This window comes from Cariama cristata, unplaced genomic scaffold, assembly GCF_000690535.1.
Source record: "Cariama cristata isolate BGI_N322 unplaced genomic scaffold, ASM69053v1 scaffold20128, whole genome shotgun sequence".
In the NCBI taxonomy this organism is placed as follows: domain Eukaryota; kingdom Metazoa; phylum Chordata; class Aves; order Cariamiformes; family Cariamidae; genus Cariama; species Cariama cristata.
This window is the reverse complement of record NW_009631921.1, coordinates 5,992-29,334: the sequence shown is the minus strand read 5'-3', so window position 1 is coordinate 29,334 and position 23,343 is coordinate 5,992. Positions and strand designations below refer to the sequence as shown.

Genomic DNA, 23,343 nt, shown 5'->3' with positions numbered 1-23,343 from the left:
ACAAATCAATGGCTTGCCTGACTTTACATAGCTACGTGAGAAAAATTACGGTTCCTGAAATGTTACAGTTTATGTGCCAACTCTCCATGAGGCAGTGTTGTTTGTGCAGAGAAAAATTTTCTAAATGAAATGTGTAGCAGTGCAACTTTAAGCATCTTGCATGTATTGAGAATAATAGTTCTAAGACCTATGATTCTATCTACCAACTGACTTTTTGATTAATTAACCTGCTTTCTGCCTGCTAAAAGATTTCCTGATGTTTCAGACACCCAGGAAGTTTCAAGCAGGTGTAGAGTCTTAACACTGATGAGAAATGAGATTGTTACAGGAAACTTCTGGCAACATAAACTATCACATCTCATGTATATACTCACAAGGAATGTGTTGCTGATACACCAATTCTTTTGGTGTCATCTGCTTTATTTTTGAGTTAAGGATTACTGTCACAAATGATGCAGAAACAGCAAACGTGGTATGATAAAGACCATTGTAATTCTTGTAATGCAGGCTGGTATGTCAGCTCATGGACTCCAATGAATAAATAACATTCCTATTAAACAGGAATATTGAATTCAACTAGAGAAGGGAAAAGCAATGAAGCTTTCAGATAGCATAAGGGCAACATTTGCGTATCACTGCTAGTGATTTGGGCTTGGAAATGCATTCTTAACCGTGGAGAGGCTGAATTTTCACTTGCAGTAGGGTAAGGTAAGAGCATTTATACTAGCCAGTGGCTTTGGACATGTAGAATACTTTGGAGTGACTAGATTTTTCTCGGATACCTTAATTTATTGTATATTTTAAGAAATACAATATACAAACACCAAATAATGTTGTAGAGGTATCATTCTTTCAGGATAATACAGTCTATACTGTACCTTGGGTGAGGCCATGTTGCCTGAGTCTCCCTCCTTTATGGAGAGATACTTAAAGGGGAGTGGGGCTTGCCACTCTAGGCGTAACTACTGGTAGTGCTGCAGTGTATGTGTACAGAAATGGCTGTCTTGCATGCTGCCTTCTACAAGTGGCAAGACAAACTCCCTTTGGTATCTGGAAGAAAAGTCCAGAAATGAATGTATAATTTTTGCAACCTTTGTCTAGGATATTCTGCAAATAATGAAGCATTGAACGTTCTGCAAATGTATTCTGCAGTCCTTTCTTCGTTTTTCTGACATAGCTATGCAAGGACCTTGAAAAATTAGGAAATGCAGTAGTACAGTCTTTTGTGGTCTTGGCTTTAACTAGGAATCTGAGCCTGCCTAGAGAAGGTTAACAGCTATGGAAATCCACTTAATTAGCATGGTGATCAAGAAGCAAACTTAATATTTCTCTGTTTCTGCAGAACTAAATCTACTTTTTGGATAGTATTACAGTGAGTGAAAGGTGTTCTGTATTTTGCAGTTAGTGGAACACAGTCAATATAACATGCTGAAAGCTGGAGACAGAAATCGGTGATAGTAGCTGATTGTGCCTCAACCTGATATAAGATACATCAAGCAGACTACTTGGGCTCTAGCTCAGAGGTTGGCTAGTTTCTGTGCCTTGTACAGTGTTTGTCTTGCTTCTAGTGCCTCACTGGTGTGCCCTAGAAAAGGATTCAGGGTGTGGAAAATCAGACTGTTCCTCGTTGTTTTTTTGAAGACATGATTCTTTGACCTAGGAAACTGGAATGGACTGTCTTGTCTCATGGAATATGATCATTTGGTTATTCCCTAGTGATTTGTGGCTGACACACCTATGCCTGGAATGGATGATGCTGCCGGAGCAGATTATTCTTTTGCTCATGGCTTTCTTCACTTGACATGAGGAGATGGACGGGAGCCATCTTTAATTTGCCATATCCTTGGTTTACCATTGTGGGGATTTTATTACAACGATTACAGAGGAAAGAGAGGTCTTTAAACTTTATTCCAGTGCATGCAGATTTAAATGCTGTATACTGACTGAAAGTTCAGTACCAACAGTGTGAAGAAAATTAAAAATTTATTGTTCTGTGCTTTGGTTTATATAGATGTTTCCATGTTTTCTTTTTTTTATAGCTTCTTCAACAGCTGAAGCGATTAATATGTGACCTCTGCCGATTATATAATCTTCCTCAGCATCCAGACGTTGAAATGTTAGATCAGCCTTTACCAGCTGGACAGGTAAATTAAAAAGCGGTGGACACCTCCTTACGGAAATGAAAGAGTTGGTTTTTTCTACTCCAAGAAACAAGATGGTGGGAATGAGTAAACTTTGTGTAAACCAGAACTGAGATATGAAGCAGTGTTGCTTTATGGTGTCCTCAATCTGATTTTTGTTTGCAGAATCCATTTAATAATGGTGTGATAATATTACACAATTTACTTTGGAGTTTCTGTATCATTACAAGGTGTCTATGTGACACCAGTGCTGTCAGTTTAATTCCCTCCTAAATACTGTTCAAGCCAATCATTGTGCATTCCTAGTGCTTCCCAAATTTACTTTTTTCCAAAATGTAAATATGATTAAACACTGCTTGCTTTTTCGTGAAAAGTATATGTTTTACAATGTTCTCTTGGATGAACTACTATGATGTTTTCCTTCTTCAGTCCCTTGCAGAGACATGGGATATCAAGACCATATGCTACTTTGGGTAGGGAGTATCTGAGGTGCCCTGTTTACTTTCTGTGCACTTGACAAATTAAGAGTTGTGAAGGGCTGTGAAATGTTCTGGTTAACTAAAATGTTTTGTAATGTGCTGAAAACAGAACTGGTAACTGACAGTAACTGTTCTTTTTTGTACTTTTATTAAGATTATGATATCTTCTTTTGTTTGTACATGTTAAGATGACATGATTTCTAAAAACTCCTGTAGCGTAACAGATGGTTTTCCTGTGGTGACAGTACTATAGTAATGACAAATAACTTGCTTAATTTTGGTCATGTGCCAAATTGTCATCCTATAGGTCTTTTCTCTCAGCCACCCACGTAGCAGTGCAACTGTAAGGCAATAGGCCTGTAATATTAGGAAGTAGCTTTGTTGAAGAGTCTTGCTTATGCTCTGAAACTCAAAAACAAAGTCATGGAAGGTTTATTAGCCATAGATGTCAGATAATTTGCCACTTAAGTAAAAGTGGCCTTAGTAAGTTAGACCAAAGATCCATCCAGTCCCCTGCGTTGTCTACAGCAGTGGTATTCCTTCTTTACCAAAGGAAGAGTAAGCAGAGGACAAGCATGTCAGAACGCTCCTGAGTACTTCTGCAGCTCAAACTTCCTGAGCTTGAAGTGGTATCCTAAAATGGAAAGCCACAAAAAGGGAACTTAGCATATTGTTTTGATATTTTATCAAATAGTCTAATAACAATGCCTATATGATGATAGTAGTTGTTGCATAGAAGCTCTAGGTAGTGAGACAAAAATCCATTAAGTTTTAGAGGTCTGAAGTTTGTCAGGTTTTTTTCTTTTTAGAGGTCTAATATGTATGTGAATTCCAGTCAGAGCCATGATCTGATTTCATGGTTAAGAGATCATGAGTTATAACCTGCTTGTTTATTGCATTTTTCATTGTCTCAGAATAGGATATCCTTACCTGAATCTTAAGTTTCCACTTAAATTTAATGTGAAATTAATTGTGACGTTCTGTTTATCTTTGCTTCATGCAAAAATGTCTTCACTGTCATACTCCAGGAAAGCATCTTTGTGTATCTTTCACATTAAACTTCTGTCCTCTGCAGACCTTGACACGTGTAACTTTTGTATATACTGCTTTCTCTTTGATAGTAGACTTCCTGTTTTTGAAAGAAAGGAACATATGCACAACTTATGCAGAAACCTCATTGTTATATTGCAGAATGGAACAACAGAAGAAGTTACATCAGAGGAGGAGGAAGAAGAAGATATGGGTGAAGTATGTGTATATATAAGATTGTTGTCCTAATCTAGTAGAATTCTGGCATTTTGCTCTGCGGTGGCTGTGTAATTATTAAGCCAAACTGTAAAATGTAATCTCCCTAGAGTTCAACAGAAAAGATGATTAAAAATTTGGATGTTTACCTTAATGTCAGCTTTCACTTCAACCACAAAGCTAGTGAAATTTTCTTCTTAAACCTAGATCTCAGCTATGAGGTACTTGGATACAGAGAACTGGACATCTGTTTCTGCTTTAGTCAAACTATGTATAACATTGTTTGCCAAATCAGTAAGTTTGCATTGTTAACTCCTATTTCAAGCAGCATATGAACTGGCTCTGATACAGTTGAAAGTGCTTCCCAAATTGAAGCAGACTGACTAAGAGTAAATCAGTTTGCTGATTTATTGAACAGGTGAGCTAGTTTTTAACTATTGTACATTGAAGGGAATGAAAGGAGATCCGAAACAGACACGCTGAACTTCAAGGGCTTTATGTCACTGTCTAGCAACACAGTGCTCCTTTTACTGAGCTTTTTACTGTGTGAGAACCACCCCATTCAGTTAGTTCTACAACATGTTAAAATAGCTCCAAGATGCTTGCTTTTTAAATCTCTATAAATAGACTACTTATAGGAGAACTGTTCTGACTACTCCAGATTCAGATTTTTAAACGAAGAAGGTGTGTGGTAAGAATGAACAACTCATTCTCTGAATAAAAGATCTTCCTTTAGAAAAGATCTAAATGTTACCAATGTTCTGGAATTAATTTGAAGCAGCCTCTCTTACGCCATATTTAGCCTGATCCAGACCACATTTGTTGGAGCCAGAGTTTCTGTAAAGGTGGTATGTACGCTCCCATAACCTGCTGCCACAAGGCTCTTGTTGCTTGCAGCCTTTTGCACTCTGTTCAGGTTACTTTAGACAAAAAAATTGTCATGTCTGTCATTATTTGTTAGCAATCAGGTGGCGTTGTGCGTGGCACTGATATCTTCGACTTGTAATCTGGTTCAATTTCTAAATTGAAAAGCAGCTTATGGTTCCCAGGGCTATATCATTATTTTAAGAAACAAGAGTGTTTTAAAGAATAGTCTAAAATCTGTTGCAGTTGGAGGAAACAGTGTTGTCAAAGGCACCATATAGGTTTGCTTCTTACTATGTAAGACATCTTGAATTTGCATTTATGGCCAGGTTTTCCTGCCATGCAAGCAGATGGTGCATAAAGAGTAGCCACAGGTGTGGTGGAGCACTGCATATTGGAGCATATTGGAGAGTTGTGTACTCATAGCTTGCTGGCGTGGCTGCTGTAGTGCTTTTTTATCTCAAAGTATTTACATCCTTCCCCTCTCCTCCACAAATAGCACTTCAATCACATTACAGGCAGTTGTCTTAAGCTCACAGTGCGCCTCTGCAACGGGATAACCCTGTCTCAGAATACAGACTGGAAGGTTTTTCAGCATCTTAGTCTAGAACTCAGAACTGAAATGTTGGCTTGTGTGATCAGAATACTTGACCACATAATTTTGTCTCAATTCCAAAACTGCTGCATCTAATCTTCAGCTGAAATGGTCACCCTCAATAAAGTACATGTAGCTTTCTAATATTTAACTTTCTTGAAGGGTTGCTGTAGCCCTGCCAGATATGTTAATCATTGTTTGCCAGAAGTGTAATATAGCTGGGATTCTAATAGAAAAAAGAGTGTGCTTTTAGAAACATCTTGGAGACACCCTGACTTTGGGTAGCTTTGGATTCTCAAGCCCTGTTCAAAATGCCTGTAACTTCCTGTTTTCTACCTACTTTAATGGGCTAATTCACTATAATGTTAACTTCTTGCAGAGGTTTTATTGTGCTTGTTTCCATGACCAGAAATATGTAGTGAATTTGGGTCTCATTTGTATTGTGAAGGCTCCCTACACATCCAGTGAATACTGTTGGCTGAGAGAGTGATGTTAGAGCAAAACAGAAATGATGTCCAACAATCACTAATACATAGTGCTGTGCGATATGAGACTGTATCCCTAAATGCCCTTGGAGAAGGTTTCGTTGAACAAAGAGCATAGTCAAGTTATTTACAGTGAATTTTCCTCTGTCCGGTAGGATATTGAAGATCTCGATCACTATGATATGAAGGAGGAGGAGCCAGTTGACGGGAAGAAATCTGAGGATGAAGGCATTGAAAAAGAGAACCTTGCAATCTTAGAAAAAATCAGAAAAAATCAAAGGCAAGATCACTTAAATGTGAGTTATGATTTATGTTTTTTCTTTGCGATACTTCTGGCTTTAAAATAGAAATTATTTTCAGCAAATAAAGCCTACTGCTATGCACCTAGACATAAATTAGTCTGTAGCTGACTTCCAGCATGTATAGGACAAACGTCTCAAGTTATGGGACCTAAATAGCTCTTTTTGGAGAAGTCTGAATAGGCCAGCTAAGATTCCAAAGCCATTTAGTAAATGGGCTCATCTTTCATCAAAGTCTTTGGCCCAGGAAGTTAGTTGTCAGTCCACATCCCCCAGAGGCACAAAAACTACTTCAAAGCACACTCAGCCTGGGAGAATGCTATCATCATTTATTTTGTCACACTGGGTTGGGATATTCTTGGCATTTTGGATGAAGACGCATCTTTTAGCTTTTCACTCTTACGTGAAAATTCAGGTTTCGCAGTTGTTAATGATACTTAACTGCTTGTCTAATTTCCAGAGGTATCCATTTGGTTGTCCCTCTGTATCTTACTTGATGCCTTTGTAACAAACAGTAGTCCTCCTTGCAGAATCAGCAGAAAGCATCTAGGTTGTAAGCATGACTTTTGTTGCTGAGCCCTTATTAAAGTAACTAAATCCATATATAAAACTGACTGCATTAAAAGTCATGGGTTACTTAACATACTTAGTAAACCCAGGAATTTGTGCTTTAAATCCATTTTATGCATGAGTTTGTTTTTCAGTAATAGCTACACTGGATGGAAATTACTGAAGGGTAAATTTTTTTTTTTTTGCCAGACATAAAGCAAGGGGCCTGCAGCTTTATTATCACAGTTTTCTGAGTGATCCTGCCAGCAGACAGTTGTAAAAAAACTGTTTGCTCTCCAGAGGGTTATAAATGTTTTGTCACAAGTGCCAAGTTCCAGGGAAGCTTCTGCTTCTCAAAGGGGCATGTAGGAGGGAATGATGATGTCCTAAAACCTTAACTTTATTTAGCCTGGCTTCCAAAGAAATGAAAACTTTTGTTTCACAGAGGCTTAAAATGTGTAATGCATGAAATTCAGTACTTCTGTTCATGACCAACTTCAGCCAAAGATAAAGGTTCTAAAATTTTCATAAGTCACCAGTACGGAAAGAAGGTGCTTGAACTGGTGCCTGCTACTGTGTGAGCTCATAAGTTTTTATATGCTGTTTGGCAAGTCAGCAGACATGTAGATCGTGTCCAGACACAAGATGTGCTATCATCAAGCTAACAGTTGAAGATGTGAGCGGTAGTTAGGTAGAGGGGTGGGACCTGTAAGTATTTAGGGAAGGAATAAGATTTAGGATTGGTAGGGAAGACCTGGATTTTTGCCCAAGGAACCAGCTCTGTTCTAGTTCTTATACTTGAAGATAAGTAAATATTTTCTAAAAAGCCTAAATTACACTTAAAAGTGATATTAGATTCAATAGACTTGCTGTTGTAAACCTCTTTTGATTTGTAGCACGAGCTACATGCATTCAAAGTGCTTGGCACAAGCCAAGCCAATCCACTTTTAATATCGGATGCACTCCTGCTAGATCCAATTATCATACGGATTCAGAGAAAAGGCTCCTTTAATTAACAGAATCTTGTATATTTCTTGTTGTGAATTACTGGCCCTAAATAACTTTATCTAGTTTAGAAAAAAGCCTTCTTCCTCTGAGTTACTGACACTTTAAGGTGGAAAAGAGTTTCAGTTTGTAGCCATCTGCTTTGCAAAGAAACAAAATAGAAATGTTTCTGTCAGAGTTCTTCAATTACAAGCCACCCGCTCCTGTTCTAGTGCTATTCTAATATGACTTGAGTGCAAACATGTCAAAAATACCTTAGACTTATGTTCTGCTGAAATAGGCAGCATGAGATAGCTGGCTAGAGGAGACTGCTGTTTGGTTTGTATATGAATTCAATAGTTAGCTATCAGGTTGTCTAAAGGAAAGTGTACAGTAATGATCACTCCTTAAAAAAACACAACACAAAAACAACCGACTAACAAACAAAAAACCCCCAAACCTGATCAGCATTTCAGTATTTGCAGGTAAACATAAGGTGCCACACTGCTTTTGCTGTATAGTCCAGTCTGTTTTAAGACTTGACTAACCATAAACACAATGGTCATTTACTGGTTTTGTTTAAACTTAAATGTCTGTTCAGAGTTTGAGAAGATGCCTATTGAAATTCTGTATATTTCTGTATTTGTAACTCAGACCTAATAGTAAGACTCGTTAATTGTTAAAGAAAATAAATCCTCTTGCAGCCTGCAAGGCATCGTCTGCTTTACTGTCGTCTAAAAATTTGGTAGAACTGAAAAAAGGTTATGGTAGTGTCAACATTCCTTCTTGATGTGGAAAGCCTCTTAAACCGGCAGATTTTCTTTTGCTATCTGTTCTTTCCCATTTGGCAAATACTGCCTCTCCTTTTGCTTTTTCCCTCCACATCTAGTGCAGCTGAAATGAACACTGCTGGGTTTTTGTTTGACAACAGCAGATTCAACTTACATAATAGCTGTTTCTCATGCCAAGACACTCTCGTTGATGCTGGTGCATAAACAAGGTCAGCTGAGTACAGGGAACAGGGTATTCAACTGCTGCTGAGGAACCATGGCATTTTTGTGGGTCACCAGAAATAGCTGTGCTGGTTAAATAATTTCACGAAGGACTTGCGAGGGTTTGCTTAAGTGCTTGAGAACTGAAAACTATAGCTGCACTACTGCCCTAGGAAAGACCTAACCTAGTAGCACTTTAATGGCCCTTTATGCTGCCAAAACATGGGGCATTTAATAGAACATGTTAAACATGCTCTAAGGTAGAAGTTTGCTCAGTATCCTAACTTAAAGCAAAATTTAATTCTGTACAGCCCTTCACAATGAGTTTTCTTAAAGGACAGTATGAGTTTTGCAAACTTAAGTGTAATGGCTAACCATAGTCTGGTTTTCACACAAACAACACAGCTATTTTGGTATACTTTGTTTCCTCAGTAAAGGAAAGTAAAACAAAGTCATGTCACTTACATGCTTGTTGTTGGAAGAGGGAATGTGAAGCCTAATCTAGGGCTTTGGCTAATGCCCAGTACAACCAGAAGACTTTTCAGTTTCTTTACATGTTCTTTGGCCCAAATCCATGGGTCATCCTCTCTCCCCTTGACTGAAATGCAGGTTGAAGCTATGGATCACGCTAAAGGTTTTTCCACAGGAAGAGTGTGTACAGCCCTGTTCTTGTGTATTCTTAACAGGTTAAAGACATTTTTCTGCTGCTTGAGACTTTTGTCAGAGGAGTTTTTAGGTTTTGTGTGTTTTATACAAGTTAAGAATATGTATCTACTAATATTGTAAATGAGTTCTCGTCCTTGGCAGTATCCCTAATCCTATTCTTGCTGGCATCAGGAAATAAATTTGGCTTGCTGTACGGTATGTAACTTGGAGCAAGAATTAATCCTCCTCTTAACACTGTAATAACTTTAAAGAACCACTTGCTTACTGGGAGCAAAAAAAGGTCTTTGAACTGGAATAATTAATTGCAAATATTTAACAACTTGCTCCTGCTTGCTTTTCAGAGGTCTCTCCTCACATAGTCATTTTAGAGATTAATTCTTTTCTTATTTAGATAATGCTATTAGTTTTTTCCATTTTCTTCTGAGGAGTTTATGTACTTTCCTTTAGAAGTCTCAATTGTCTCCACTTTCATCTTCAGATTTTATGAAGTCTAAGGTGTCATTTCCATTTTCAGCCTAATCCTTGAAGTAAGTGTGAATCTACCTTAACTTCCAGGAATGAATGTACTTCTGCACAAACACTGAGAAAGTTCCATGACGACAGAGCAAACTTGTATTATTTAGCTCTTTCTGGGTCACTTTAGATTTTATTTTATTATCTTGGAGGGGTTTCCATTTTTTTTGTGTTTTGTTTTAGCAGGTAGTTTTTGGTCTTGTGGCTGCATTATCTAAAATGTATTGTGAGTGAGGCGATCTACTATACTGTTTTGATGTGTGACGGTATTTTTACGATCAGACAGAAAGCAGACAATCCAGGCTTTGCATTTAAAACTGCAGTGAACTGCACCTCCTACCTCAGATATCTCATTTAAGGAGCAGACTGCAATTGTGTTTTGAGGGATGGAAGGGGAAAAGAAAATGTCCAAAGGAGAAAAGTTGAGGCCACAAAACCTCGTATCTCTGGAGACTTCGTGCAGCATACAGCTAGGGCAGTGGCGTGTGCTGTGCTGATTTCTGCGCAGTCAGGTGTGCCCTACTGAGTTGCGAGTGCGGAAGCTCAGTTCTGAAGTCCTAGTTTTCTTAGAAGTTCCTAACTGTTCTATAAAGCATTTTATTCAAATTTGTACATTCATGCTAAAATACTAAGAATAGAAATACTTCTGAAAAATACAATGCATATACTGACTGGGACCAAAGTTTCACCGTTCTGACAGTGGCACAAGCATGTCCTTACAGGGAACAGTTTGAGAACAGGACAGGCTTGTAGTGATGCCTCTCATGAATATCTTTTGTGTCCAACAGTTTTGACTCTGGGAATTCTTGCACTAGGTGTTTCTGATATTTGCAACTCTCAGCAATTGGCATGTTGACCACGTAGATGTTTAGCTCCTGTAGCGGGGATTTCTCCAGCTTACCTGCTCATTGTTCTGGAGAACCACAAGTATGCTTGTACAGGAGAGGATGATCAAGTGAGACGTTTTGTGCTGATTTGATTACTTAATAGGAAAAAAGTCACTTGGCTTGTCTGGCAGCTCTGTTAACTTCTTCAGTTTACAGATCAAATGGCTATGCCTTTCTGCTCTTGGCATCAACCCCACATGAAAGATACCTGTCAGATCCCATGATTGACAAGTTATTTCTAAGGCAGTTGCAACTGTAAGTCTTGATCTCACAACTGGAGAAATGGGAACTTTATCTCCCTTGGAGTGGTAAGTCCCACTTTTCCAGAAGGATACTCAGTTATTTATATCTGAATTTAGTCTTTGAAATTGTAACTTGCATATAGCAAGTTATTGAAAGTTAAAGTGTTTAATTTTAGTACTGTTATAGTTAAAACTGAACTCACTGCTCTACTATATCACGCAATGGTGTGATGCAAGTAGTGCTCTTTTAAACAGCACTTTAACAGTAGTTATAGAAAAACAAAAGTGATACCAGAATGAAGACTTTGTGTTTCAAAGCAGTGGTGTTTGGCATTAAGATTACCATCAGGTATAGCAGTTAATCCCTGCAGGCTTCCTCTTCAGCTTCCTCCAAGGGTAGTTCAGAGCACGTGAAGTAAGCTCCTGTGCTAAACTTCTTATGTTAAGCTTGCTAACCTCTTTCTCTTGATCATAGATTACTGGTTTGCAGTCTATTGATTCTTTAGAGTAGCAGGTCTAACTATATGTAATACTGCTATATAAGGAGTATAACCTTTTTTTTTTTAAATACCACTTCAGTTTATCAGCAGTTATAATGGCACTCAGGAGTATGTGGGTGTATTAAGTTTTGGGTTTTAAATTACTACAGTACAGAAGGTATTTAAATGCAAGGGTGAACTTCCAACATTATGTATGGAAAATCAGTAGCTTAATTTGATGGAAGTAAAGATGCAACGAGGAAACTAGTTTCCACAGGATGTTTTTGAGAATCTAAGTTGTCTTTAAATTGCTTGTATTTAGAGGTTCATATTCTGTGAAAAATGTAAGAAAGTTCCTTCTTTCAGTAAGAAGTACAGCAGGTGAAGTGAGGATATTGCACAGCTCTGCAGAGAAGAAAGCCAAAATCTTGACACTTCTCTATGAAGGTTCTTTTCTCTGGAGTCAACACATTCATGAGTCTTAATCTTAACACTTACAGTACAGGTCTGAAAAAGCATAGCAATTTTACAGAGAATGGTGGTTAACACTGTGTTGTGTTAACTTCTGAAGTGTAATGCTTCTTTTTTCAGCAAAGAGTGGGTATACTAGTAATCTGCAAATAACATGTATAAACAACCAGGTTTTCTTCTGTAAAACTTCATTCACTTGCTGTTAAAGGAAGAGAAATCCCTTCTTTGTCTGATACTGCCCTATAGACAGGGGCTTCAGTAAACTGAAAAATTACTTGTCTGGAGCCCTGTTTTTATGTAGCTTTTGTTTAATCAAATGAAAGGAGTTGCCTTTTATTTGCATATTTAATTACAAAGTTAATTCTTCATACTGGTCCGTTAAGAAAAACTAGTGGAATTTCAGTAATCCACGTAATTAAATCCAGTGGAATATGAAAATGCACAGCTTAAAAGAATAGTCTACAGATTATAGTGTGAAACTAAGCATATATATGATACTACTAAACAGACAAGACAAAGGAATGTGTGGAGACTTTAGCATCAAGTAACTGTTACTGATACTTAATTCTTACTAAGAAATAACAAGTAACTATTACTGCTTTTTAGTCCTTATTAAGAAATAATTTGATCCTACAATTAAGACCTTCTAGAATATATAGTATCACTGTTGACTTCAGGGAAACACAGATGACATTTCAGGTGTTAGGCAATGGTCACAGCTGCTCCAGATTCCTCCAGAAATACTTCTCTGACACTGTTTGTAGATGTTTATAGTGTGTGAAAGGAAACTGAAGAAACAAATCTCTTCAAATTTTTAGATGGAGTAGAAAAACAGACCCATGAAGTTATCATTCGCTACTTCATATAGAGAGCCTGAACTTAACTTTATTCTAGGTGGGGGCTTTTTTTGTGTGTGGTGGTGGTGGTGTTTTTTGGATTGGTGTTTCCCCACACCTCCGTCCGTCCCCGGTCCCCCGTCCCGTCCTGTCCGTCCCGTCCCCCCTCCCCCCGCCCCAAACCATGCTTAAGAGCGACATGTATTAGCGTGTATTTCAGTGGAAGTGACTGCAGTCCAAGCAGCAGCAGAGAACTGCATGGGTATCATGAAATAATCTACCTTTGGGAAACTGACCGCCAGTGAAAGCCAAAGTTTCACAGTGTTAGGCTTCAGGGTGGTAGTTACCTTACCTCATTTGGAGTCCTCATTTCTTTTCCATATTTTAAATCTTGTAACGCTGATTTTTATCTCTATTTTCCAGAAATCTTGAATGTAAAATGATATTTCAGGTGGAATATATAAGCAGGGAAATCATGTAACATCTAAGGTTTAGTATCAAAATCCTTTCTGTTAACTTTGACATTGAATTGGAGAGAGTAATCTAGGTGCTTTTGGTGATCATGTTATTCTAAATACGCACTATAATTTTTTAAGAGGAAAAAGTTCTGCCCTTACTTTAAAGCTCAGAAAATTGAGGCAAAATTTAATACCAAGGTCACAGAACTGTCAGGTTTGGGGATGTGTGCAGAACACATCCAGTGCAGCAGTTGATATAAGTAGACATCAATTACTTGATAACTGGTGTTCTCATTAGTTTGTCAATAACTGGTGGGTTTTAGACCCAATTATATTTTATATGCATGTCACTTAAAGGTCTCTTTTTTTTTTCCACTTTAGCACTGTATCTCAGGCTGAAACATCGGGTTCGGAAATTGTATGCTAAGTTCTCTGTTACTTTGAGATGCCGAGTAATACAGAACTGAGCTCTAAAAGAACAGAAGAGATTTCTGCCCTTGTGTAAACCACAAGAACTATGACAAATCACAAAAAAATATTTGGTATTTTAAGGTTTACTTACCTTAGTCTTCCTTTGTGTAGGTGTTCATTTTCTTTCACTCTATTGCAAATAGTGTTGTTTTTGTTCTGCATTTTCTAAATACATTGGTTGATCTTACTTCATCCAGAAGCTGCTATTCTATAGTGGATAATTCCAAACTCCTGTACCTTTTTTCATAACCAAATGAAAATATACTTCTGAGAAAACAGTAAAACCTCACATGCAGAAGCTTGTTCTTAGGATTAGTCTTACTCTTCCTTCCAGTGCATAAGAGCAGAAGGTAAAAGGAAATATTTCCCTATTAGAAACGTACTGTGGATCCAGCTTGGAAATAAAAATTCCGAAGAGATTGAACTCCTTTACAGAAAAATATCTGTTGTACCTTGATTAAAAGTTTGTATCTCCTATACCATGTAGTAGTATATATTAATGTGCTGCTTTAGAGGGCATGTCTTGTTTCTTTTGAGTAATCTTTGTTCACTAGAATATGTAATGTTTCAAAAACCTAATCCTAATACAGAAATTAATATATTCTTAATACCTTCTAGTTAGTGTAACTTTGTAATGGAAATAAGGCTGATTGTAAATATTACTTTTCACTTATTTGATGTCTCTTGTTTGTTTCAGGGTGCAGTCTCTGGGTCAGTTCAGGCTTCAGATCGACTTATGAAAGAACTCAGGGATATATATAGATCACAGAGTTATAAAACAGGTAAAGTGTTTCAGATTTCCCTTCTTAAAATACACTTTAAAAGAATTATCTTGGCAAATACTTCCTACTAATCCTTCTGTGTTTTGTTGTCATATGTGTATATATGTATGCACATATACATAAAAATAAAAATGCATAGATAAATACATTATGTATAATCTCATTACATAAAATAGTGTATTTGTGGCAAAAAAGGAAGTCAGGATACATATCCTCTAAAATGTTCTTCCTTTTTGTTATGCAAAGCTTCATACGAGAATTAACAGGATTGGTGTAACTATGAGAATGCTCTTGGGGTGGATGACTACAGAGAACAACTCAAGATTACTCCTGTGGGACTTCTTGAGTTTTTAGAACTACCTGAAATTCAGCTCTCCAGGTATATAGGGCAAAAGCTTTGACCACTACCAGTGGGTAGTGCTGCTCACAAGAATGTGCTTGCTGTAGAGGGATTTGTGTTAAACAGCAGAAGGTTTTGTTGTTATACAGGATTTAACCTTAATTACATTGCTGTTACTTTTATTATTTTGTGATGGTGTTAATCTGACCCTGAGCTCCATGTATTCTTTGGAATAAGGATGCAAATGGCAATAGAAGACAAGCTTGTCTTTTAAATTTGATTGAATAACAAATGCTAATTAGGTGTAGGTAGGTGGTTGGCTGTTCTATTTGCTCCATACAAGGGCTGTAGCTAAACTAACTCAGCAAAGGAATCAGTATATTGAATTGTCTGAGTGTTACCATACAAGAAATAGAGATTACATAGATTTCAAACAAGTTATATTTTTGTAGGTCAGCCAAGTAGACAACTCCATCACTGCAACCAGGTATGAGAACAGGTATGGTGCAGGCCAGGATGGGAACAGGAGGAATGCCTGATTAGAAAGTCAGTCTAAACTTTAATCCTCTATCTTTTACTCTTCTGAACTTCTCCATTAGTTTATTTCTAGTGGGCTTAAATCTCACTCGGTGGCTATGGCATTTTAATTCGTGTGTAAAAGGACAAAGTTGAAGAGACAATAGGCTCCTGTTTTGACTTGCCATATTTACCTTTTAGGTAAACAGTTTTATGTGCTGAAGTACTGTGGACAGTGATAAAAGGCCTGATGTATAAATTTGATTAGGTAACCTAGTGTTGATCTAGTGTAGCCTACTTCTTTTAGGTTTCATTGCAACTGAGTGCTTGCCAATATGCCCTAATCACCATCTATCCAGTAAAGAATGGATTAGTGGGTCTAAGGAAGAGCCTAGAAATAGATCTGTATTAAGTCATGAGGGATGCTTTACTGCCCATGTATGATCTTCAGAGTTTCTTTTTGTGGCTAGAACAAAGATTGGGTATAACAAATCTACTTGACTATAAAGTCTGTATGGTCCTTAATCACATAGTGGTACTGCTGGAGGCACAACCAGGAGCCCCTATAATAGATGTAGTTTGAGGTGAGGATTTGGGTTGCTTAATAATGCCATTTCTTGGCTTTAGATTAATAACACGTCTTCTCAAAGGACTGAACTCCTAATGTAGGATAGCATTTTCTAAATGATGAGGAAAAGTATATCTTACTGAACTGTAAAGGAAGTTGAGATACTAAGAGGTGAGTATAGTAGCTTATTATTATCTTATGACTCAGGAATATGTAGAAAGACTGCAACTGGATGCCTCTTGTCGATCTCTAAAACACAATGAAGTAAAGTGTCAAGTGGAGGCTAACACTTTAAAACTTACGGCAATCCTGCTTTGAAACACCATCGTGCTGATACATCTATTAAATTTTGCCAGTAAATGATGCTGTTTGTTATAAAACTTACCTAGATTCATTCCTTATGGCTTCATTTAGTCTTAGGACTTCAGTGAATTTAAATATCAGTTCTTCTTTGCACAAAACTCTTGCTTTTATAGCCTAGTTCTGTCTTTTGTTGTTAGATAACTGTCACCATGTGAGCAGGGGCATGGTAGATAATTGACTCTTTTTTTCTAATGTGATCTTTGTTCTGAGTACTTGCTTCATGGTCCATTTTTCCCTTAATTTAATTTCTTACTACTAACACACAAAGGGGATCACTGTGAAACTTAAAGGTTCTGGTAACTGTTCAAGGTAATTTAACACTGTTTTCATTTTTTGAAATATAAGCCAGAAAATCTAACGCTGCTTTTTAGTTGCATACACTTTATTTAGTGTATGTGAGGTTACATGTTTTCAGGATTGACAATAGGACAACACTGGGAGTTCTGAAGGGAATAATACTTGTAGTAACAGCCCTTTAATTTTTCTTCTTTTCTCTTAAACTGTTTTATGAAAAAGTAGTATTAAAAAACACTGTCAGGACTTCAACTACGGGTGTATATTCAAGGTAGTATCCATTTTAGAACTGAAAGTCCTTTAGTGATGGAAATACTACTGTTGGGGTTCAAGCAAAAGGTGACTGCAAGCTTGCTGCCAACAGGAAAGTTGCTTATCTACCTGCAAAATCTAAGTGAAGAACTACCCTTAAAAACAAATGAAAAACTATTTTCTTATGAGCTAACAGAAGCAAAACATACTTGAGCAAATTAAGATCTGCTATAAATTAGACAGTTTCATTAACCTATTTTGATAATAGGAGTCACAAGTCCTCCAAACTAAGATGATCTCATTTCCAAGTATGAAGTTGGATATTTGTTTAGTTCATATGGAAGAATTCACAAAGGTCCAAGAAATACCAGCTAAGTATTCGGGGGGGGGGGGGGGGGGGGGGGGGGGGGGCAGGAATGGGGAGGAACAAAGAATTTGGAGATAATAAATGAAATCTTCTCTGTTCATATCTTTAGGGGCTGTGTTGTTCATGTATAGTGACTTCAACTCAGTGCTTTTATCCAAAGTGTAGGAAAGTTGCTATAAGGAAGGCATTGCCTCTATTTTGGAAGGAGTTGGTTTTCTTCCTGCCTTTTCATCTCTTCAGTTTTTGCTTGCTTCCTGGTTCTGTCTGCTTGCTTTTACTTCATCACCTCCGTGGATTGCTGCTTAGAGGAACAAAACAAAAAACCTCTGTGTTTAAGTGGGAAGAACCCACCTTGATTCCCTTCCCTACCTTAAAGACCTCTCAGAAACTAGTACTAATCAGACAAATTCTTCTTGACTAACTTTTTATTGCTCTTACTGCCTAAATTAAGAGAAAAGCCTATGAGCTGGTTCCAAATAACACTTCTTGACTATTAAAAAAACAAAACAAAATCTCCCTCAACCTTGGATAGTGTTGTTAAGCTTCTGTATTAGGACAGTGAGCAGCCCTCATGCTGCTGCTGTTCATGAGGACATACAGATATTTTTCAGCTGAAAATTTGGGTGCTTGAAAGGTTAAGCTTGCTGTTCTGTTCAGACGCATTCTTGTCAGTCCTGAACTGGTCCCATCTCTCTGAAGAACCCTTTTACAACTTCTGGTTTAGGTACAGTACAGCTCTTGAGACCAGCAAAAGTTAGTCCTTTGGGGAAGCTAGCAAAACATGTGTACCTTGGAGCTGAAGGACTGGTACATGAATTCTGAGTAAAAGCAGGACTTTTGGGGTGATGGAAGGAAGGCAGGAATAGGGCTAGAGGCTTAGTGAATGAACAAGCTGACGGAAGTTCTGTTGTGATCTTCCATTATTTAGGATATTGTCAGAATCCTTACTGTAACTTGTTCTGTTGTCTGTAACAAGTATTTTATACTGGTGCCAGGTGTCAAAGCCCTAATATTGAGAGGCTGCTTCTTGCAGTCTTTGCTCCCTTTTGGATGTAGGTGGAAGAAAATATTCTGGATACAGTGGTGGAATAGATTCATCATTAATGGGAGTTGACAATGAGCAGAGTTCTGAGCACCAAGTCTTTTGTTTTTACAGCAGAGCAGCACAAACTTGAATTCTTATAATTTATGACTTTCACTTATACTAAGGGCAATTCAGAAAGTAGTGTCCTTGGATCTGGGAAATTGGAAAAAGGCCTTAATAGCTCCTGTTCATCCTTGAACAGAAATGTGTGGTGTCTCTGAACTAGCTGCTTATTAAAAGGGACCTTGAGAGCAAAGTGAGAAAGTTTTCAGACATACTTTGTTGTCCTAGACTTAGAAAAATTTGAAATAATGATCTCGACTGTAGTACCTGCTTGTTTGTGGCACTGCGGTAAGTAGAAACAAGCATTGTTTCTTTACCTTGTTTACTGAATTTTGGAATGCTTTAGAAATAAAGGTGTCTGGACAGCTTGAAATGTCATCTGTACTCCACGTACTGATGCTTAAAATTTTCAACTGCGAGATAATGTATTCTAGAATAATAAAACTCAGAAATGAATACTGTAATTCCTTGGAGAGAATGTGGTGACTGCAGTCTATTGGTTGTATAGCCTTCAGAAATCCTAGGCATTCTGATTTGCATATGTCTTCCAAATAATTATGTCATCAACAGCTATGCTGTTAAATATTAGCCCAGGTAACAATTTTATTCATAGTTGTTTAGTGTATATGCATGAATAGTTTGTGGGGGAAGAGATTAGACTTTTGAACATCACTGATACAATTTTCTAAATCTTGTCTGATAGTTAAAGATTTATTGCTTTTTCCTGGGCTACTTGTGAACTTCTGCAGAAGAGAAGCTTTGAATATACAAGAAAATGGCAGATAACCTTTCATCCTTCCCTTTGAGTGAAATACATAACTGTTGTTTAACATGCTTAAAACAAATAGACCACTGAAAATCATCAGCTGGCTTCCAGAGACAGCTATTCTTTTGATGCATCTTTCTGGCTTCTTTGGTCAGCTGTTGAGAATGTGCTTCATCCAGTTGCAGTATCTTCTTTTTTTGGGTTTCTACTCCGTACACCGTCCGGTGTCTTGTCCTGCTCTGCCAATACTGACGAGAACCTGTGAAACATAATGCTGCATACTCAGACTGTGTGTCAAGTATTTTAAAAGCGTGTTGGTCATGTACTGGGTGTAAAATATACCGAGTACTAAGCAAGCTGGAGTTGTAGTTGTGGAAAGTTTGAAGGGGAACTGGGAGGGGGGAAAAAGGTTAGGTGTCAGAAAAACATTTTGATTCATGTGAATTTTTTTTTTATAGAAGTGGGAGAACTTTTTTCCTTGTAGTTGCTCAGAAGTGCTTTTGCTATTGGAGGAAGGATGTGCCTCAGTATCAGTATCTCGGTATCTTATCTATTGCTTACATCTACTGACAGTATTTGCACTTAAAAGCAAAGAATGTTTTTGCTAAATTTTACCTTGTTAAACATTTAGTGCATAATTAATTCCGTCTAATATTTCTACAGGGATATATTCAGTGGAACTGGTAAATGACAGCTTGTATGAATGGCATGTTAAGCTTCTAAAGTAAGTTATTAAAGTTTTTCGTGTTATGAAGAATCCGTTTTATTATTGCTGCAGAGATTCTTACTTTTCATATATGTTCTGGCTAGAGATTCTCATTTAAAAGTGTGTGGTGGCTACAATTCTGGTGTGCAGAAATGTGTATGGAGATTGAACTGTAGTAATTGAGCTGGCAAAAAAACAAATCCTCTTTGCACAGCCAACACAGCGCATGTTACCGTAACTTTCATTACTGTTCAATTCTCTTTTCAAAACTATTCCAAAATGTGAAACCTTAAATTATTAAATTTTTTTGTCTAGAGTTTTTGTCTGGATGGTTTTGTTTCAGTTTTGATTAATTTTGAGAAAATGCAACTTCTTGTTTCATTCGTAACAAACGGAACTGTCTTAGTGTCATTAGTTCTTTACTTCTACAGTTGAGCAGACACATAGGAGTGAAACTTTTGGGTATAACATAATTATTACTTATATAATTATATAACTAACTTGTCTTCTCTTATGTACCGCTTTTCACTGTGTGTACTAGATGATAATTCATCTTGTTGTGTCCATAGGCCAATAACTTTAATTCTAGAGATATTGTATTGAAATTATTCCTGGTAACAGGATCGCCTGCCATCATCCTACAAGATAACCTGTAGGAAGGAAAAGCCTATGCAAACTAGGCTGGGTGGATGCAAAGGATGGCAATGGATGAAAGAACTTCCATCAGTTCAGATGTGTCATGGTGAATAAGTGTAAGGATATAAGCTGTTTCAGAACAATAGTTGACCTGCCTGTAGAAGTTGTTGCCTTGTCCTAGTGGTAAAACTTGTATGACTGTCACCAGCTGCTGAAATACAGTTTTGTTTCCTTCTTAGTGTAATCATAGGCATGTGAATGTTTTGAAGCTGAAAATGGCAGGAATGGCATATTTCAGAAAAATCTGTGCCATATTACAGGAGGTCTTGTCTATCGAGTGCTTCTATAATAAAGTGCTCAAACGACTGTGCAGTGATTTGAAACCTCTTTTCAAGTGCTGTGAACAGATCTGATTTTCTGGCTTCAAGAAAGGGAAAATGGAGTGCATGCAGTAGACGACTTCCAGAATGACTAACAGAAGATAAGAAGTATAGTGTTTGTTTATCCCAGTAAAAAATGTCTGAAATCAAATGGACTGTGTGCAGACTAGTTGAGGGGGTAAATGTCGGAGAGAAAAGAGCCCATTTGACTAAGGAACAGTATTGTTACTAGAACAAGTAACTCTGAACTGGCCTAGTACAAGCGATGGCTGGAAATTATAGGTTTCTGAGCACTGGGAGATTTTCATTTGAAACGGCTTCCTGTTGGTAGGATGGGGACGAACTGCCCAGGTAATTCTGAAATGGAATCTAAGAAGTTTGTGGTTTCACCTGTAGCAGAGAATTAGATTTAATAGCTCATCAGGCCCTTTAACATATGGTTTTGGCTTGCTGCAGGCACTTTTTGACTAGTCACTTTTGAAAGCTGCTGGGGTATCAGAGCCTGGGTGCGATTAACCCGGTAGTGTCTGAATTAATGTCTAGGCTGCTCACCATAAGCATTTTGCAACAAACAGTTGTTGAAATTCTGCTGAGCAGAAGCTGCTGGCTTTGTTACTTCTGCTGATGCAGATTACTTTTAAAGGCTGATACAGAGCTACGATCACATATTCCATAAAGGATTCACTGACTGTGTATTGAAAACTATATCACTACAATCTTCCTGTTAATTCCTGCCCTCCCCCGCCTCCTTCTTGGAATATACATTTCTGGTGAACTAAAGGGAATTAACATTGCTGTTTTCAAATAAATGGGTTATTTTGTGCTAACTGTGTTCAAATAACACTTGATAGCATTGGGAATGTAGTGCATTACAGCAAGCTTTCATGCTGATGTCATGGCGAAGTGTTTACTTTGTAAAGGGAGCAAGAGTTTTCTACAGTTCACCATAAATTACAGTTTGTAAACCACAAATACATAAAGGAGCTCTTTAAGAGTAATTACTGATTACAGGTAGTGAAAATATTAACTTCATCCAGGATCTCCCCCCTGCTTCTCTTATAGGGTTGATCCTGATAGCCCACTGCATAGTGATCTTCAGGTCTTAAAAGAAAAAGAAGGTGTGGAATACATTTTACTGAACTTCTCTTTTAAGGTATGTGTCTATGGGAAGAAATGCTGGGATTAAATGTGTAATTTACCACAGAAAGTGACTGAAATGACCCTCAGCTGTTAGTTGGGTAAAGATGGAGCTGTAGCATTAAAAGAAAGAAAATTGCAACTTCAAGTTTGGCACTAAAGGTTCCCAAAAATTGCTTTTTAGCCAGTAGTGTGGGAAAGTGATTTATACAGAACTGAAAAATTTTACTGCTTTGTCTGATTTGCCAAATAAGGCTATTGAAATACTTTCTGGTTAAGAAAACGGTGTCACAGTGTATTTCTTAACCTGTTTTTTCTTATGCTTTTCAGGATAACTTCCCTTTTGATCCTCCCTTTGTGCGAGTGGTATCACCTGTGCTCACAGGAGGGTAGGTTTGAATTACCTTACAGAAATTTTACTTTGTGGTAAAAATGTTACAACTTGAGATTGGTTAATTGGGTTTGCAGAAAATATTTTGAGACTACAATGCAGACTTCAAGAAATTTCCTCATAGTACATAGATGAGCTGCTGTAGACCTTGCATTTGGTGAAGATCTCAAAGTGTGATAGGAAGACTTGCTTCTCAAGCTTTATGAACTAATAGCAGGCAAACAGCTGGGTGCAATTGCTCTTTGAGTTGCTTAGTTTGTGTCTAGCTTTGGAAGACTGTGCCTGCCATAATGTTTAAGAACTGGCCTCTTTGTGGATGATTAATATTGCTGTTACTTCCCCTGTTGTAGGGTGTTTTGAGTTGGTGCTTTGAAGGGATCTTGATCCCTGTGTTGACTTAAACTTGCTGTATAGTCTTAACTGACTCTTGCTGGTAACACTGCCATAAAGTTTTTGTCTAAAAACTCCTCAAATACTAATCCAAACACTATGCTCCAAAAGTCATTTTAAACATGTCTGAAGTGCTGTCTGTGGCACAGAAACTTCTATATATCCATGGAGAGAAGATTAAATTCACCTTCCAAGGCTTTTATGCTTCTCCTGCTAACAGGAAATTATAGCTGTACATCTGAAAATGCAGTCTGTGATAGCTGGTGCTGATTTTGAATTAATTGCTGTGTGTCTTTTTTGCATTCAGGAAATTGTTGGTGCAGATAAATAGTGTTCATGAGGGTTGCTGCTACCAAAAATGTAAATAAGCAGTGCCAGACACCAGAAAACTCATTTGGATTCTGGTTTTGTTGTACTTGGACTTCTTTGTAGAATGAAAGAAAGAATGACCCAGAAGGTTTCCAGTGATCATTTCCCTATGAATGTCGTATATATCTATGTTTGAATGTCTTGATCATAGGGGAGACTACGTTTTTGGAGTGGTAAATTCTACTCCCTCGGTCCAGGTTTTGTGATGACCAGGTGTTCTGACTGCTGAATCCCAGTCAGCACAATGCATGATGAAGTGATATTGAAATTAGGAAGTGGTTTA

General features: G+C 37.6%; 1 protein-coding gene across 1 annotated transcript in view; it reads left to right on the top strand.

Annotated features, from left to right (window-relative positions):
• UBE2Q2 (ubiquitin-conjugating enzyme E2Q family member 2) overlaps positions 1-23,343 on the top strand; it is a gene marked incomplete at its 5' end in the record, with an annotated part of 33,528 nt that overhangs the window by 5,068 nt on the left and 5,117 nt on the right. Inside the window, 7 exons of the mRNA XM_009706165.1 lie at positions 2,040-2,144; positions 3,812-3,868; positions 5,965-6,105; positions 14,354-14,438; positions 19,715-19,775; positions 21,836-21,926; positions 22,241-22,299. Of these exons, the coding sequence (XP_009704467.1) occupies positions 2,040-2,144; positions 3,812-3,868; positions 5,965-6,105; positions 14,354-14,438; positions 19,715-19,775; positions 21,836-21,926; positions 22,241-22,299 (599 nt within the window). The remainder of the gene's footprint in view (positions 1-2,039; positions 2,145-3,811; positions 3,869-5,964; positions 6,106-14,353; positions 14,439-19,714; positions 19,776-21,835; positions 21,927-22,240; positions 22,300-23,343) is intronic.